The sequence below is a fragment of the Sceloporus undulatus genome, chromosome 3 (genome assembly GCF_019175285.1).
Source record: "Sceloporus undulatus isolate JIND9_A2432 ecotype Alabama chromosome 3, SceUnd_v1.1, whole genome shotgun sequence".
NCBI classification, from domain to species: domain Eukaryota; kingdom Metazoa; phylum Chordata; class Lepidosauria; order Squamata; family Phrynosomatidae; genus Sceloporus; species Sceloporus undulatus.
The window spans coordinates 72,124,198-72,143,508 of record NC_056524.1 but is presented as its reverse complement, the minus strand read 5'-3'; the positions used below and the strand labels follow the sequence as shown (position 1 = coordinate 72,143,508).

At 39.7% G+C, this 19,311-nt stretch overlaps 1 protein-coding gene across 1 annotated transcript in view; it reads right to left on the bottom strand.

The window, feature by feature from the left end:
* Window positions 1–19,311, bottom strand: part of PDE9A (phosphodiesterase 9A) — a 205,612-nt gene that overhangs the window by 8,351 nt on the left and 177,950 nt on the right. The window contains exons 10-17 of the mRNA XM_042459712.1: window positions 18,661–18,747; window positions 16,996–17,100; window positions 13,172–13,254; window positions 12,280–12,436; window positions 11,309–11,422; window positions 6,638–6,742; window positions 3,236–3,364; window positions 1,067–1,165 (exon numbers count right to left, since the gene is read on the bottom strand). Of these exons, the coding sequence (XP_042315646.1) occupies window positions 1,067–1,165; window positions 3,236–3,364; window positions 6,638–6,742; window positions 11,309–11,422; window positions 12,280–12,436; window positions 13,172–13,254; window positions 16,996–17,100; window positions 18,661–18,747 (879 nt within the window). The remainder of the gene's footprint in view (window positions 1–1,066; window positions 1,166–3,235; window positions 3,365–6,637; window positions 6,743–11,308; window positions 11,423–12,279; window positions 12,437–13,171; window positions 13,255–16,995; window positions 17,101–18,660; window positions 18,748–19,311) is intronic.

Here is a 19,311-nt window from a genome sequence, read left to right as displayed (position 1 = left end):
AATAATAATAATAATAATAATAATAATAATAATAATAATAATAATAATAATAATAATAATATATTTTCAATCTTTTAAACATTTGTAATTATTGTTTTAAGTTGATTTTCTTATAAGCTTTCCTGAGATCTTTGGATAAAAGGTGGGATATAAATAAATATATAATATAATCACAGTACTCTGTTTTTTTAAAATCAGATTTCCAATTGTTATGTAATTTCAAACTGGAATTTAAGAAAGCTTCAGCAGACATCTACAATCATTTTTAACCTGCTGGAAAGGAACATGGAGTATTCCCATAAGTCTTTATTTTGTTTTGTTTCACAACATAAAGCTCAGGTCTTAGGCACTGTAACTTTTCATTTAAGACATCCCAAGGGTTTACTTGGTTTAAAGTGAAAGGAGTTGGACTAGGGTTACCAAATCTCAGAGTGCAGCCCAGAGTCCCCAGTTTTGGTAAGTCATCTCTGGGGAACAGGCGGACATTCAAACTCCCCCTTTATCACATGGGGAAAATTGGGGGTATAAACAGACATTTTCCAGGGATAGAATTGTGGCAAAGATTTTCATATACATTGCGCATAGAACGGACTTATCCTGGGAAGAACCAGGAATGCTCCAGGAACAAATCATTCACAGGATTTCTGTGATGAGGGCTGTGCTCATCATTAGAACTGCTAACTTGCTATTGCTATTAGAACTGGCAGTATTAGTTTCCTTTCTTTTTCCCCTCAATAGCTTTGTTGTTGCTATTGTTAATTTTGTGCTGCTGTTCCTGCTGGCTTTGCAAATGGCAGCAGAAAGCGCACTGGCAGACTATCCACCATTTTGCACCCTCCACTATGCTCCAGATGTAACAATATTGCAGGGTGTGGTTGGCTGGCAGGATTTGGAGAAATATTCTTATTTTTCTTGGTGAAAGAAAAGAGACAGGATACAAACAGAAAATGTCATCTGAAAAACTTTAGCTCAGTCTAGAAATGCAAGGAAGCTGGAAGCATCCAGTAAAAGGTCATGAAAATGTAATCATGGTATGACATAAGGCGAGAGAAGGAACCCATCTTACCTCTTTTGTCATAGCATCGTCTATTTGCTTCAGCTCCTCATAACGGTCCCTGGATTCCCAAAGGGGTTGGAGCATAACTTCTTCAACCTCTGGGAAAAGCTAAAATAAAGTAAGAAGTATAAAGTAAACCTCCTATCTTTAAAAAAACCAACCTGGTACATTGATTAAGACAATGAGTGGGTGGGTGGGGAATATAATGTCTGGTTATTAAAATAAAAATGAGTTCATTCCTTTCTACTTTAGGAGGCATTTTAGAATGTTAGAAATTTACTGGGGCTGGCAGAGTGCCAATAAATTGCATAAACTTTATTCAGTCAGTCAGTCAATTAACAAATCAAAATCATGACATATTTACTTGAGAATTAGGACTTTGGAGTTTATCGCTTTGGCTTTGTTCCCATGATAGACACGCGATGTACCGTATATACTCGAGTATAAGTCGACCTCATGTATAAGTTGAGGGCAAGTTTTGGGGTCAAAATTATGGATTTTGTTATGACCCATTGATAAGTCGAGGGTAAAACTTAGGAGCATATAGCAAAGGATCTAAAGGATGTAGCAAAGTAAAACAATGTCAAAGAATTTACAAAATTCCAGCAGACATAACTCTATGTGCTGAGTCTTAAGGCTGGATGGATGAGAGAGTAGAGAGGGTGAGTGATTCCAGGACAGATTATATTCCTGCTTTTCACCAGGGGATAGTTTCTTATTTTAAATAAGAGTTAAGATACTCTACATACATTGACCCATGGATAAGTTGGCTCAGGGTTTTTGGGTCATTTTTTTGACCTAAATTTCTAGAATTATACATGAGTATATACAGTAACTTTAAGAAGGTGGAGCTTATTGCATTTTCCCATTGCCAGTATGAAGCCCATTTGCAATCCAGGCTTCTGCTGCATCTTTTTAAGAATGGGAAAATCCCATTCTTGAAAAGATGCAGGAGGAGCCTGGAGAAGCCTGGGTTGCAAATGGGCTACTTACTTCCCGGCAACGAGGAAATGCGATAAGATCCACTTTCTGAAAGTTATATCGTGCATCTATTGTGGGAACAAAGCCAATGTGATAAACTCATCTATCACGCCAGACTGTTCTCCTGCCAAAATAGTGTTCTTTTCAAAAGTGCTTTGCAATTGGGACTACTCTCTTTTTACTGCACCTTCATAATCTTTGTAATCTTTCAGTCATTATAGCCTTTGTTCACATTAATACCTTATGACATGCAGCATTTGGCAGTGCCCACCCAGTACCACTCAGTACTGCCCAGTGTGTGTCTAGTTAGGAACACCCTTCCTCCCAAAGAAATATAATTTAAAAGGACTTGCACCTTTAGAAAGGCTTTCCCCCCCCCTGGGGGGAAGACTTCCTGATTTAGGGTAAACTAAATGCTGTCAGATGAAAAAGATGAATGTACCAGTGATTAATCTCATCCACTCAAGTCAGAAACTCCTTCATTCCTGATCACTGACAGGCAAGGGCAAACAATACTTAAAGCTTGCCCACAAACCACCCAAAATTAGGATTAATGCAGAATTGCTACAGAAACAAGAAAGGAGGTCATTCATGGAGGTTCTGCATGAATGAAAAGATAAGGTGGCTAAATGGTCTCCCACCAAGAAAACAAAAGAAAAGAGGTTATATTGTGTGATAAGTCCCAGCAACAAATGCTCCTAACCAGCTGTTATTGCAGTTTACTGACTCATGTGATAAAGTCCTAACCTTTGTTGAAATTAATTAAATTTATTCCCAGGTAAATATGTATTCCTTGCCTAAGAAAACCCTCTGAAGTTCCTGGGATTGCCATAAATCAATAGATGACTTGAAGACACACAGAGAGACAAATACGGAGGACTGGACTGTGAATAAGCGCAAAATTGCAGCTTTTGAAGAAAAATGATTTTAGATACTGAAAGATATGGATAAATTAAAGCAGGGACCACTTTAGAACAGTCACTCGTTCCTATGTACAAAATATAATGTATATATATAATATTTATATAAGGGAGTGAGATATGTGTGCTTTATCTATGATAGCACCTGCCACTTCCATTTTATAAATGCTTTCATTTAAGAAAATAACTTTTTGAAAAGGTATGTTACACATTTCAATGGGGGCAATTTTTAAATTGATCAAAGGGTTCTTGACTAAGTGATTTATTTTGACCTTACCTTTGTTACAGTTTGAAACATTGGAATAAGAACAAATTTTAAGAAGCCAATCTGTGCTGTAGGTTTGGTCACTTTGTCTCGATCCATGAAAGGTGCCACTGGAAGCCCTTCAGACTTTTCCCGGTCACTCTAGGATAATGTAGTAGTGTGTCATTATAAATGTAAGCCATTCATTCATTCATTTGTTCATTCAAAGGAGATTAGTGCACAGCTTAAAAAGGTGACTTACCACTGCTGATTTCAATTTGAATTCGGGATACATCTGGATTTTATCGCATGCATTTTTTGCTGCCAATGCTGCCAGCTGGGTGCAGCCCAGGTAACTTCTGGCTAGAATCCGAGCTCAACCAGCTGATTTGCAAAGTCAGGAGCTTCCTGGTTTTGAAAAGAGGCCAGCTGAGTTCTTTTCAAAATGCTTGTGACAAAATCCGGATGTATCCTGAATTTGAATTGAAATCAGCAGTGGCAAGTTGCTTTTTTAGCTGTGCTCTAATCTCCATAGTATAAGTTAATTTATTTTTTCTTTGAAATATTTGTAACCCATCTTTTGTTTCACACACAGAACATTTAAACAAATTCAGAAGAATAAGCACATTAACAACTGAGTTATAATGAAAGAGAAAAGGATCAATCATATTACCATATTAATAACATAATAAAAGCAATACCAAAATCTTTTTACTGTCCAAACTCTGAAGAGATGGAACCACTCTCATCTTCCTAGGGAGGAAATTTTATAATTTCCCCTTTCCTACCACTAAGTCTCTTTTGGTGGTAGAACACACAACAGGGCCTCCAAAGAGCATAAATTAAGGCAGGGAGGATGGTAGGGTGCATCTGTGTTGTGCTGGGGAAGGAAAGAGAGGAAGGAGATATTCTGCTCTAGCAAGAAACACAAATTCTGTAAAAAGAGTTAAAATCCTGACATTCATTATAAACTTGCCTATGGGGCAATCCAGACTGCCCCAAAGGACGGGCTGGAGGTGCCCAGTTTCCCCCCGGAGGGAATCCAAACTGCATGGCATCCCGCCAGACCAAAAAGAACGCAGAAAAACTGGGTTCTTTTTGGCGCTCTGGGACGATGTCACAGCACTTGGAAGTGCTAACGTGGTGCTGCGCTAGTGTCATGCACGCATGTCGCATATGGACGGCGCCACATAAAGATGGTGCCATCCATATGTATTAGGATTCCAAAGCGTGCAGTTGCCACGCGCTCTGGAACCCTAATTTCGGCGCTGGCATGGTGCTTTCAGCCCGTCTGTTTTGGGCCAAAGTTGAACATTTTATGTCAGCTTTCTAGAGAAGACGATACAACCATGGGGATAACTGGATAGTTTATTTCAAGTACATGCTCCCACTGGGCAGCTTCCTATGCTCTGAAGTCCACAAGCATCAGGAAATCTAGAAAAACTTCCAAATTGGATGGTGGCATTTCCTGAGCATCAGCATCATTTTTTCCTCCTATAATTAAGCACTGCATTTTCTTCCTTCTGCTCATGAGTCCCAAAGTTGAAACTTCCTTAGCCTCTCCCCCATGTACTGCCTGGCTGCAATGTTTTTACATACCCCAGACTTGCCTCCTACGTCTACCACTTTCCACATAAAAACAACAGAACACTCTATCTTGGGAGAAATCTGCCATTGCCAGTGCTCATAAGAGATCTTTTACCTGGTGACAGCATCAGCAGCTTGAGTAAGGTAACAGTGGCTATGAAGGAATACTTGTGAATCCACATCTCTGGAATTCTGATACAAAATGTCACTGCCAAAGTTTACAGTCTAATTCCAGCCATGTTTATGCATAAGCATATATGTATGTGCCTCCAAACTGCCTGTTGATTTATAGGCCTGTTACAGATAGCCAAAATAAAGCTGGTCCGAGTCAGGGCATAGGAACCCCATGATTTTTTTCATAGGGTTGTCTTAGGCAAGAGATATTCAGAGATGGTTTTGCCAGTTCCTTCCTCTGAAATATAGCCTATGCTATTCATTGGCCGTCTCCCATCCAAGTACTGACCAGGGCTGAAACTGCTTAGCTTCCAAGATTAGACAAGACCTGGTACCTTCCAGGCAATTAGGCCATTTTTACACTTCAACAAATCCCACTGATTTCACTGAGATTCAAGAGGACATGTTACTGTAAAGCATGCTTTAAAAATCCAAGCTAAACACTGGCCATTTCCTCTCCTCATCCAAAGCATCCCTGTGGGGCTCTTATCTGGTCTAAAACTGTGGCAAGGGGTATGTGCTGTATACTAACCTATTTATCTCCATGTTGCTTCCCCACTGGAAATCACACCTCCCCCAGTTGCTATTTGTCCAGTGTGCTTGTAAAGGTCACATTTAGGGACAAAGATCAGATGGAAAGGGGAGGATTTTTGTCAGGAAACTGACAGAGGCCTTAATCCAGATCAGGGACATGTTAAACTTTTAATGTCTGGCCATCACTTTTTCTTCACAACAAAAGTGATTAGCTCAAGCGTGTTCCACTCTCCATTCCAACTTGTACATAATGTTATAGCAAACAATTCTGCCTTGAGAGAGGGAAATATGCCAACTAAATGAATGATGGACAGTCTCAGCAATGAGCTGCTCCATTTGCCTTGTCTTGCACAGTGAATTTCTTGTGTGTGTGTGTGTGTGTGTGTGTGTGTGTGTGCGTGTGTTTAAAAAAAATGAATGTTGTTGGTCAATGTGATTTTCTAGCACTGGGAACACATTAATAAGAAATAACAGAGCTGCTTTTTCAAAATGTTTCCTATTGCAACCAAGTTCTAGCTGGTGTAGTGCCAACTGTCTGCCACAACCTGGAGATGCACATTTTTGTTAGCATATGGATGGGCCAGATGGCTTCTACTCTATTTTTCCCCAAATGCTCTCATTTTCCAATGGAAATCCAGTAAGAAATGATCACTATGGTCTTTCCCCCTTCAAGGTGCCTTTTTCAGTGCTAGTGAGATTTTTGAAAATCAGACTTTTCTTTTCTTTCCCTAAAACAACAAAAACAACCCAAAGTTGTTGTATGAATATTTCAAAGTCATCCACAGAGACAGACTTGACTCATTCCTGCTGCTTGTTTTCTCCAACCATAGATCCTGTTCTCCCCTTAGTTTCAGAACTATTGCATGCTGAGTTACCATGCAAAAACCAGCCTGGTTAGGGAAAATGAGCAGTCATCCCAAGACATTTCTATTTCTAGTCTATGGTTGTCTTTTCAGGTTACAAATTACAGTCAGTTACAGTCACTTTTATTTGGAGCACATAATCAGAATGTCACATAACCATGGCTCTACAAAGGAACTTCCTTTCTTTTTGGTACACCTCAGATATTATTCTAGATGGCTTTGAGCTGTTGTACTGAAATATGAACTGTTAGACTAATATATCTGGAGGTACTCTTACCTGCATAAAATACTCCTCTAATAAGCAATCTACCCATGGCTCTGCCACTTCCATTGGGCGAACTTCATTGGAGATATCACAGCATTTGATTAGTACCATCTTCAACTGAAAGATGAAAATGCATTTTACAACACTGGAAAGTATCTATGGTATTCATCTGTATTTTTACTCCATTTTACAGTGGAGTGACAGTGATGAAAGTTGTTGGGAATCAATAGCAGACTCATGGCTCTCTGAAATATAGCCTGTACTAAAATTGCTTTTTTCTAGAATCCCATATGGGCTCGAACTGGTTCATGATTCCTGTCAACACAGGAAGATGCTGTACAATATGTTGTTTGTCTGAATGCAATTTCTAATGTTTCTAGCAAGGTCATTGCCATCACTTGTTGCCTGTTCTTTTCAGCTGAAACTGACAGAGACTGAATCAGAGACTTTCTATATGTACATCATAGGGCATAGGCTCTCATAATGAGCCATGGTCCATCAACAACCACTTTCTATTGCAACTGGGACATCCCTATGAGAAGATAATCTTTTTTCTCCACATAGAAACCACTTTGCCTACAGCAAATTTCTGAAGCTAAATGAGTATAATTAGCCATCTTATATGTTTACCTTGCTCTCCATTATATCTGCACCATTTTAAGATATTAGGCCTGGAGAGCAATGGTGTAGTGGTTGGAGTGTTGGACTGGGACACTGGAAGAGCAGGGTTTGAATCCCCACTCAGCCATGGAAACCCACTGGGTCACCTTGATCAAGCCACACTTTCTCATCTTCAGAAGAAGGCAAGGGCAAAGCCCTTCTGAACAAATTCTGTCAAGAAAACCCCATGATAGGTTCACCTTAGGGTTGCCGGCACACAAAAACAACATATTAGGCATGCCTCATTTCTGTACTCTTTGAAAGTTTACATATTCATAGAATTTTTTAAAAAAAACAACAAGGCCAAAAGCTTTCATTCATCTTTAATAACCATCCCTTATCCTTGAGGCTCCTCATTCCTGTCACTATTCTTCAAAATGGTAATGCAATGAGGGTTATGGAGGTGGAAATATCTATTCATTATTGTGGGTTCCTATATAGGCAGAACCCAGCTGGAAACTACTACTTCCAAATTTCCCATTCATGAACACCTGATTTAAAGGAATTCCTCTCCTCACATCTGATTTTTCTAAGGGGATATTCTATACCAGAGAGGGGGAAGGGGAATCCAGCTCCATCAGGCCTTCCCTGAAAGAGGATCCCACCCCACCACCATCATCCAGAGAGGGAAGGGATCCACCCATCAGCCTTCCCTGAAAGAGGATCCCACCCTCCATCCACCATCATCCAAGGAGAAGGTATGCCACTCCATCAGGCCTTCCTGAAAGAGGATCCCACCCCTCCATCCACCATCATCCAGAGGGAGAAGGGTATGCCAACTCCATCAGCCTTCCCTGAAAGAGGATCCCACCCCTCCATCCACCATCATCCAGAGAGAGGGAAAGGGAATCCAGCTCCATCAGGCCTTCCCTGAAAGAGGATCCCACCCCTCCATCCACCATCATCCAGAGGGAGAAGGGTATGCCAACTCCATCAGGCCTTCCCTGAAAGAGGATCCCACCCCTCCATCCACTATCATCCAGAGAGACGGAAGGGGAATCCAGCTCCATCAGGCCTTCCCTAAAAGAGGATCCCACCCCTCCATCCACCATCATCCAGAGGGAGAAGGGTATGCCAACTCCCATCAGGCCTCCCTGAAAGAGGATCCCACCCCTCCATCCAACATTATCCAGAGGGAGAAGGGTATGCCAACTCCATCAGCCTTCCCTGAAAGAGGATCCCACCCCTCCATCCAACATCATCCAGAGGGAGAAGGGTATGCCAACTCCATCAGCCTTCCCTGAAAGAGGATCCCACCCCTCCATCCACCATCATGCAGAGATGGGGAAGGTGAAGCCATCCAGCCTGGAGGGAGTGAAATGGCAGGCCCAATGCCATCGGGCCTATCCTTAAGATATAGATCCTTCCCTCCAGTCCATCTGCCTTGGTCCAGGCCTCAGAGAGAAAGATGAACTCCAGAACCTGATCCCCTTCCCCACAACCATTCCCTTCTCCTTTTATGTTTTGTCTTCTTAGATTGTAAGCCTGAGGACAGGGAACCGTCTAATCAAAGGATTGTATGTACAGTGCTGTGTAAATTTACAGCGCTATATAATTAAAGCTTAATAATAATAATAATAATAATAATAATAATAATAAGAAGAAGAAGGCTGGGCCTTATGAAAACTGAAGTTAGCCTGCTCCCCTGACCCTTAAATAGCAGAGTTGAATGGGTAGAATAAAAAAATGTCATTTTAGAATCTGTGAGATATAAGAATCTGGAGTTCATTAAGCAGAGAAAACCATCATGTTTTAAAGACACTTTGAAAATACAAGTGGCTAAATCCTGCATTAATTTACATGCAGCTAGCAAAGAAAAAAAACCTGAGGAAGTAATGTTGCTGTTGATAAAATGACTTTCATTTTAAATGAAAACCCTATTGTACAGTCATCTACTGTATTCTCAGATTTGTAACCATCCTGTGTTTTCCACAGCTTCTTCCATCTTTTGTCTCACAACACAATGGCCCCATACAGACAGGCCAAAATAAAGCTGCTTCGGGTCACTTTGGAGCGTGGCTTTGGCACAGCTTCCGGCCTCTTAGGACGCATGCATCACTTAAACAGCATACCTCCAAAGTGACCCGAAGGAGCTTTATTTTGGCCTGTCTGTATGGGCCCAAAGTCTGTTAAGCAGGGAAAGCCAGAATACCTCTGACTATGAGCTCTTCCAGGTGGATCTAAAGAACATGAATTCTTGCAGTGTAACTTCTTGGGTTTTACCAGGTTTTGTTGGTTGTTGTATCCAAATCCACTCTTTTGGGGACTGTTAGTAGCATTTTTTGGATCTTCATTGGATCTTCATTAAAAAAAAATAGTATGTAATTTTCTGAGGTGGTCATATAGTTTAAAGGGCAAATTTTCTCCTCTGTGACCCTGCCTCTCAAAGTGCATAACAGATGCAATTTGGCAACAAAAGTGAATGACATTTTTGTACTATAGCACAATAAGTTTTTAAAAATGTAAACAACTTGAAATACTTTCCCTTCACTTGAAACTGTAAAATATTTGAAAAAAAATTTCAAGTGACTTAAAATCCTTTTAAATCCTTAAAAATTCTAATATGTCTCTGAATATAAAAGAAACCCACTTGAGAACAGAAATAAAATCTTTCAGCTCTAGAATAGCTAAATATCCTAAATACTCTAAAGGCACAAGGTCTGGTCTGATGTTGGAAGCTAAGCAGGGTCAGCTCTGGATAGCACTTTTTTGGGGAAACCACCAACAAATATGAGGCGCTGGAGGCTATATTTCAGAGGACGGAACCGGCAAAGCCACCTTTGAGTTTTTTGTGGGTTTTTCGGGCTATGTGGCCATGTTCTATAAGAGTTTATTCCTGACATTTCACCAGCATCTGTGGCTGGCATCTTCAGAGAAAGAGTATTTTTGAGTATTCCTTGCCTAAGAAAATCCTACGAAATTCATGGGGCTGCTGTAAATCAACAAACGACTTAAAGGCAGATACAGAGAGCTCAGGAATTGACAAAAAATAGTCTGGGGCAAGAGAGATATTTTAAAAAGCCCCCAAAACTACAGCAACAAATCCTGCAGCATACCAACACATTTGTCCTGTCTGGAGGCTCCTTTTGATTGATAGCACTAAGTGGCAGTTGTTCATCAGAAAGCACCCATAGAATTAACCTTCTGGAATACACACTAAGTTGCTGCCTTTTCCTTGCCTTCTTAGGCAAGATCTTCTGCTCAAAGAACTGTGAATACTAAAGTAAAGATGAGGACAAGTTGGTGGCTGGTGTCATGAAAAGGATTACTGTATTTTCTGGTGTATAAGACTACTTTTTAACCCAGGAAAATTTTCTCAAAAGTCAGAGGTCGTCTTATACACCGGGTTTCTTCTTATAGGGTGGGTGCTGAAACTACCGAGCCAGATTGGAGCATCTGTGGGCTTTGTATACAATCCAATCCAAGCAGGCTTTGTATACAACAGGTTTTCCTGCTAAGTACCTGCATGTCATAAACATTTGAATTAAAATTACCATATTGAAATCAATTCTGATATTTTTTTAATTTTTATTTGGTGTGCGTTGGAAGAGGGGTAGTCTTATACTGTGAGTATATCCCAAACTCTATATTTTAACTGGAAAAGTTGGGAGTCGTCTTATACGCCGGAAAATATAGTAGGTGGTCTTGTCCCTCCCCCATTTTGGATTGCTGTTATTCCATTTGCTGAAAAGTGCAGGAGCTTAGTTTCTATATGCTCATTGAGTCAAATCAACTGGTCCAGGACTATATTGTAACCTCACTATCAGTTTCCAAATGCAGCCAGTGGGATGGAGTAATCCATGTAGGCTTAAATTTAAAAATAGAGGTGGGCTGGCACTTCAAACAACACATTTGATGGCCATTTTAAACAGAAAGGACATGTCTGTAACAGCCACATCCCTCAGCTTCTCCAAGAGAAAACATACAGAAGTGAGGTGGAAAATGGATAGCTCTTGTCCTGTAGCTCCTTCCCCCAACTTCTCTGCCATAATGTGCTAAAACACCAAAATAAAATTGTCTTACCCGGGTCACATGCTCTTCATTTGAGTAGTCAAAGTTATCCAGTATTTCTTTGAAGGAGTCCAATATTTCAGCATGCCTTGCCATGTCTGTTGCTAGGATTAATGTAATTATTCCCTTTGAAAAATAAACATGGTGAAATATGTATGCTGTTAAAAAAAACATATGGCTATTTCACATCTATCACTCTTCTCTAACAATTCAACCGTTCAACAGTTTTGCACAAAAGCCCCAACCTTCCTTGGTGGCAAGGAGAGATTGATTCTGGGGATGAGAGGGGAAAAAACTGTGATCAAGGCCAACCTGCACATTAGGCTGAAACTTTGTGTTTGGAGTTTTCTGTGGAAATCTCTTTCTTTCTGAGGGTCCATGGGGGTGTGGGAGAAATTGAGACCATGCTTCAAGAGACAAGGATTCCTCCCAACTCAACCATTGTACTGATACAGTTATTCCCACTCTAGAACTACTGTTAGCCACAGAGGAGAAAATTGTCTCAAGTTTTCTTCTCTGTAGTAAATATTATTGTTATTTTTGTTGTTATTAAAAATGTACATCCCATTTTCTATCTGACAAATGTGAAACAGTGTCAAGTAATAAAATCATTTTATGTAAATCTTCGCTGCTTTCATTCTAACATGTAAAAATGAAAATTTTCAGATGTTTCTTCCCCCATAAAGTGATATTTTTGCAACAGTCTTGTGTTTAAAAAAGGCCAGGAGTTTTGTGGGCTTTTTTTTTTGTTTCTGTTTCTGCACAAAATGCATTTTCCTATTGCTTCGCTAGCCTTTTTGCTCTCGTGTTGGTGTGAAGAATCCTGTGGCTACTGACAATTTATTCAGTAGGGTGTCTCACCATGTTGGGATACCCTTTCTTCCTGAAGATGATAAAACTTGTGAACATGCTTTATACTCCTGGGCTATAGTTATATGAGACATGGAATGAATATGAAAGGAAAGTTTGCCACTAACCCATACCTGCCTTATCCGTTTGAACTGTTCCTTATCAACACTGGAGAAAATGTTACATTCTGGCTGTGTCAGGATCTGGAAAGCCACTGCACAGTGATGGTTCTCGAGTGGAGAAATGTCATTGTAGCGCACAGCAAGCTCGGTTCGTGCATTAATCTGGTACCTAATGTCAAGCAAAGAAATAAAAGGGGATGTAGAAGCTGTCTCAAGGGGTCATGCTCATTTATACTGTGAGGGCAAGCAATACCACACTTGGAGACAACATGGACATAATTTTAACTACAAAAATGACATATTTTTACAAGTAATATTGACTGGTAATGGGGTTATATTCTTCCCTCCATGGAAGGAAGCATAAAATGTAGTTTTGGAACATCTGGTAGTGGCTTTAAAAAAAAATCTTGCTGTTTAGAATAGACCCTCCCTCCAAAAGGGACTAAAAAGTAACAAGTTACAGAATAAATTACTAAAGAGGATGGATGGGGAGGCTTTTGCAGTTACTGCCAAAATGCTTGCATAAGAGCTCTAGATTACAAATGATGAACTGCATAAGTGCAGATAACCCCATTTGTGTGAACCACAGAAACCATGGAGAATAATTTAGGTTTTGCACTTCCCATTTCTCATCAATTGGTGCACATCCTCTGTGGCCTTAAAAAGCTAAACTGTTTGTTATGTTACTGTCATCATGCTCCATCCTCTCCATCTGAGCCTTCTACTAAACCATATGTGAGGGCAATTGCAAAGTTTATAACAAATTTTCAGATGCTGTCAGTTGTTTAAACTGTAACAAAACTCAAATTATTTCAGTTTTTAAATCCTTCAAAAATCTGGGTTCAAAATCTGGGTCCAAATGGAATGTATACATCTAATCATTCTCTGTACTAGGGATACATACGTGTTGTTATATCCTGGATGATCTAGATCATGACAAATGGATGCAGTCATTAATATTAAAATATCCATTTGGGAAATCTTTACCTAAGTAAGAAGGGGAGAAAAAAAGGCAGAATTATAGTTCCAAACAATATTTGTATTTCAGGAAAAACACATTCATGTTTTGGAAAAGTGGGTTATAATTAGAATTCAGTAATTTGTTTAATAACTATGTCTACTGTAGGCAAGTGAAGATGCCACTTTCTCTTCTTTTCTCTTCTCTTCTCCCTTTTCTTTCTTTTGGCAGCAAGTTATTCCAGTCTACCTCTGATGTATAACTGACAACAGGATGAAAAAGAGAAGCTGGATTTCACATGATAATGGAGTGGTTTTATTTAAAGCAACCTCTCCCCCCCCCCCTTTCAGTTTGTAAGACACTGAGCCAGGGCTTGTATTATTAATGTGAAGAAAGCATTATTCGGGCATTTTATACCAGGGCCAGTTGAAGACATGTTGGTACCTAAGACAAAAGGACAGGGGAGATTATCAGATGGGGGGAAATTGGGAAAGAATAAGTCATACTCCTGGCAAAGTTGCACAATTGCGCTGAAGATTTTCAGACAGTATCATGCTTATTCAGGACTTAACCCATGAAGACGTAGGAATGTTCCAGCAACAAACCATTCCTGGGACTTCCCCGTGAGTCGTTTGTTGCTGGAGCATTCCTAGATCTTCACGGGTTAAGTCCTGGATAAGTGCAATGTGTCTGAAAATCTTCAGCATGATTGCATGACTTTGCCAGGAGTATGCTTTTTACTCCCAGCTCCCCCCCCCCCGGTGTGATGATCTCGAATAACTTTTCCTTTGCCCCCATCCATCTGTACCTATTCCATGTATGTACTGCCAGTTCAATTTTACTTCAGTGCTGGCAACAGAACAACATCCTCTATCATAATCAAAAGACAGTAAGATGGGTTTTGTGAGGAGATAGGCAAAGCAGATTGCATGAAAGACAACTTTTCCCTCCAACTCTTACCTGCCCACTTCCTACCATCTGACTGTGCAGAACAATAGATTCACCACTATTTGATGTATTATTTGAGCTCAGAAGACAAATGTGAGAAAGAATGATCCAGGGTTTATTTGTGGTCTTCCATTATTTTCTTGAAATGACAATCTTGGCCTACCCAAAGAATTCCAGTCCAATGTTTGTCATGGTACAATGATGTCAAAAGGATGCATGGATCCCATAGTCCATCTGTCAACACCATCACTGATTCCTTTGTTTTTGTCATTTATAAGCCACTATGGTTACAAAGTAAGCCTCACTGGAATTACTTCTGAGTAATTGAGCCTTCTCAATTATACTGTCAGCCTCTCTGGTCCAGGACTAGATCATCATAGCTCTGACATTGTAGCCAGCTAGTAGTAAAGGGGAGGAGGATGTAATGGCAGAAGTGATCGTTCCACCAGCTTCAGCAAGGGCAGAAATACCTCTTCAGCATCGTCCTTCCTTCTCTATGCTGGGCATGTCTAATTCAGAAAGAGCAGATAATGTAAGAGGAACTGAGGCACTTTTGTCCACACTACACAAATCTTCATATTTTATAACATTATTGTATGTACTTGTTATTAGTAGCCTGTAACCCCACTTCGATCCATCGGGGGAGGTGGGAAAATATAAATAAAATTTCATTATTATTATTATTACAGCTGGCTGAAAGAGAAAGTCAAGAAACCTTTCTTCTTATGTTGGCATTCTTTGTATGTTTATGTTGAATGTATTCTGGCATTTGGATAGCTCAAAAAAACAACATAGAGCCACAAGGGCATCCTTGGGCCAAATTGGGACTATTGTACAGAAGATGGAGGGAATGATCTTTATTTGCACTGGAAGAGCTACTGCAAGGGCACATAGCAGTTGAGATGGTGGAAAAGATCTTCATTGGAAAATGGCATTAAGGGAGGGGCAGAACTTGGAATCAACATATTATAAGTTAACAACATTTTTAACACTCTTTACTTTCCTGAGAAACAAAAAGAAACAATGCTATTTTTCAAAAAGAATGGTCTACCAAAATCTTATTTTCTATCTGTACTCTATCTGGAACATTATCATCGAGTCACTGTTGCTAAGTTTCAGTTACATAACGTGGGCAGGGTACACACTGCTAGAAAGAGGCGCCTCCCTGGTGCCTCTCTTTGCTCTGCAGGAGCGCCACAACAACCAAGTGGCTCCTTTTTGCAGCGCCGCTGCAATGCCACAAAGCACCAGAGATGGTGCGGTGATGTCACTGTTACGTGTCGTGTCTGGTGGGCACGCTGCAGCTGCGGCGCACTAATCACATGCGAGGGTTGCCAGGCATGTGGGCACTCCACCCACTAGGCAACTCTCGCACGTGACGAGGGTGCCGTCTGTTCAGGGCCATAGGCAGCAAAATATAACAATGTCCAAAATCTATCAAAGAGTGATAGCTTTATTGACCAACCAAAATGCAGAAAATACATCACTGAAGCTTTCAGAGCTTCACTGGCTTCATCAGGAAAAAACTTTAAGGATTTGGTTGTATTTTGCTTCATGTCCAATAAGCTGCCACTGAAGACGTTTCATAAGATAGGTAGGTATCAGTTTTTATGTTCTACTTAAACTTGAAAATAAAGGATCCCATATTGTTCAGCACAGCATAAAATGCTGTCTCCTATTTTTCAAGAACTGCATGGTCCAGGAAACGTGGGAGGAAGTTGCTCACACTTTCTGGCATGTCTATAGGATCCCTTTGCTCTGTTAATGGAACACACTAGGAAGATATGGGTGGCTGCCTCCCACACTTCCTGGACTGTGCTAAATTTACCAGAGATGGAAGGTACAGTGTCCTCTGCTACTGTGAAGAGTGTAGGACCATTGTTTTCATGTTTAGAGTGGAACGGAACACACATACCATGCTCACCTTAAATAATTAAGGTTAAGTGATAGCAATAACAAGCATGGCGAAACTTCTGAATCCAGGCAATAAAAATGTGCTTGGCATTGTTGGCAATGAAGAATCAATTAGTTACTTTTGAAAGCAAACTTCCAAGCTCTCTGAGGAAGGGTTAATTCCACCTCTTCTGAGACATGGTTTATCACTATTACTCTTATGTGCTACTATTCCACTTTGACTGTCTAGCTGCCTCCTGTTGCATTCTGGTATTGGCAGTTTTAAGGAGGGGTATTTAGAATTCTCAGGCAGAGAATTCTAAATACCCCTCCTTAAAACTGCAAATCCCAGAATGCAACAGGAGGCAGCTAGAGCAGTCAAAGTGGAATAGTAGCACTATAAGAGTATAGTGTGTATAAACACCTTACTGCATTGAAGCTCTCACAGCTATGTTCTAGAGTATAAGGATACACATAATGCAGCTATGCATTGAATGCATGATCTTATTTACCCTGTTTTCAAACTGGTGAAGACATCAGTAAAGTGTTATAGCACCCAGCGAAAGCACCATGTTGGACTGCTAATTCTTATGAGCTGCTCCTGATCTATGTCATTGGAAGCTCTTGAACTTGGAAATATTTTGACCATCTTTATCCTCTAATTCTCTCTCCTGAACCTTGACAAATTAATAACTAGAGTGACATCTGGAGTAATTTTCCCAGTATAATTGTAAGGATGAAGGAAGACATGCTCTACACCATGTCTTTCTGTACTAAATGAACAACTATTATGGCTGGAAAAAAATGTTATTGTAGGCAAGAGGCCATGGATTTCATGATGCTTGATGAACGCAAGCCCATTTTTCTAGTGACAGGGGAGCTGGAAAGAGTGAAAGTGGCTATAAAAAGAAAAGAAAAGAAAGACACACCTGGAGGTTGCAGAGTGAGATCATGCTGTACATCATCTGGGTAACACAGAAGCAATGTCGGAAGTTATGGAATGGATTGTTTCTGTAATTGTCATGAACACACAGCTATAAAAACAAAGAGGGAGAAACTGATAAGAAAATCAAGGATTTGGCATGAAATCTCAGTTACCAATAGTCTGATGCCATAATGTCTGCCCTTTGAATTTTGGGCTTGACACACCCATTACAACTGATCTATACATTTGCACCACAGAAAAACACTGTTGAGTTTTCCTCTCATAGTTTTTTTGTTGTTGCTTTGTCTTGTTTTGGTTCCATGTTGAGAGAAAAATAGGCTATCAACTAACTAAACTAACTAACTAACTAACTAACTAACTGTTACTAGCACCTGCTTCTTCATTTCTTAAGTGGCCTAGATCCACTTCCACTTCTTGGTATCAGTGTGACCTCCATCATTTGGCTGTGAAATGCTTTGCAAGTTTAGATAAAAGGGCAAAACATGGTCAAAATGACTGACTTCTGCATTTCAGTGATATGGGAATGGAAGAATTATAAGAATCTGCTATGCAAATATTGTCTTTGTACAGTTCCTGTACAGTCATTTCTCATAGTTATCTCAACATGCAAAACCACTCAGACAATAGTTAATCAGCAAAGAAGAATTGTGAGACTGGAGGAAGAAGGATGGCTTGATTTGCCAAAGAGATTTGCATTGAAGGTTTCTCAAAATCAGGATAATTACCTTTTTAAAAGCATGTATTAAGGATTATTAAATTGTCCTGTTGCTTCGTTTTTCCCTCCCCAAAAATGTTCATAAGATAGATGGAAGCTAAAATAAAGTTCGAAGGAGCTTAATTTGGGCAGTCTTGAATGTCTAGAGTATGCTATCCTTTAAGGCACTAAAAGATCCCTTCCACTTCCTAATTATCTAATTACTAAAGGGAGATTTCCAGAGCATATGCTTTTTACATTCAAAATTGCTATGTCCCAGCAATTTCCAAGTGATAGAAATAACCCCAAAGAAATAAAGGAAATCCAGAGTTTTTAATCTGTTCATGGTGTTCTGCTAGATTGGGAGAGGTAGCTGTTTCCTCCAATCCCTGTTTATTTAGTTTTGATATCTTCTGAAGTTTATATAGAAAGATTAAGAGTTATGATCTGACCTATTTTCCTAATTAGAAATTTATTCAGTACACAATACAACTACTGAATGATTTTCATCTCATTTGGATGGTGTTGTGGGCTCAAACCATGATTCATGGATAGAAACATTTCAAAGTAAAAAAAAAATAATGCAAATTCATGAAAAGCACAAAATGGCCCATGAAGCAACTTAGGTAAAAAGAACTTTAATTTTGAAAAACAAACAAATATTGTAACTATTTCTTGTAATTTGGGTACACCCACCAATGGAGTGGTTTGTTAAGATTTCCACTGAAAGAATTTATAAAAATTTCTGAGACTAGTCCTTGGTGATGCCAACATAGCAGTTATACTAAAAAAGATGCATTTATTATATATTATATTTAGTATTATACTAAAGGGATTATTTTCTGATTGGCTAACACATTAGTACATGAGTCAAAATATGTTCACTTATGCAAGCTTTTTTTAAAAATCACAAATATTTTAAAGCTTCATTCAAAAAACAATTTCAATTCTTACCAGCCACCTTTTCAGTGTGATAGGATTGATGTTAAAGTCTTTCACTAATCCTAAATCATGATACATGTGTTCTAAGCAACTCAGCATCTGAGGGCGGAAAATAATTTTAAGGTTATTTTTATATTATTGCCACTGTCATACATTAAAAACACATCACACAGGCCTGATACAGACAGGCCAAAATAAAGCTGATTCGAGTCACTTTGCAAGTATGCTGTTTCAATGATGCGTGCGTCCTAAGAGTCCAGAAGCCGCACCAAAGCCACGCTCCAGTCCTAAGGACTGGAATGCATCTTTGGTGTAGCTTCTAGACTCTTTGGACGCATGCATCATTGAAACACCATACCTCCAAAGTGACCTGAAGCAGCTTTATTTTGGCCTGTCTGTACAGGGCCACAGTCTGCTTAAAAGAGCTGTTGAATGCATCTAGCACAGAGCCGAGAAAAAAAATCCTTTTTTGAACTACAACTCATAGAATCAGATTCTGAGAAGTAACATTTCCAATCTTTGAAGCATGACAAATCTATGAATGGGTTTAAATTTTTAATTCCTAAAATTCGTTCAGCAGCCTTGGGCAAATCACTGTCATAGCACAACAGTATCGGGATTACATGCTCTTTTATGGAGTAGACATACTAGATTCCTACCACA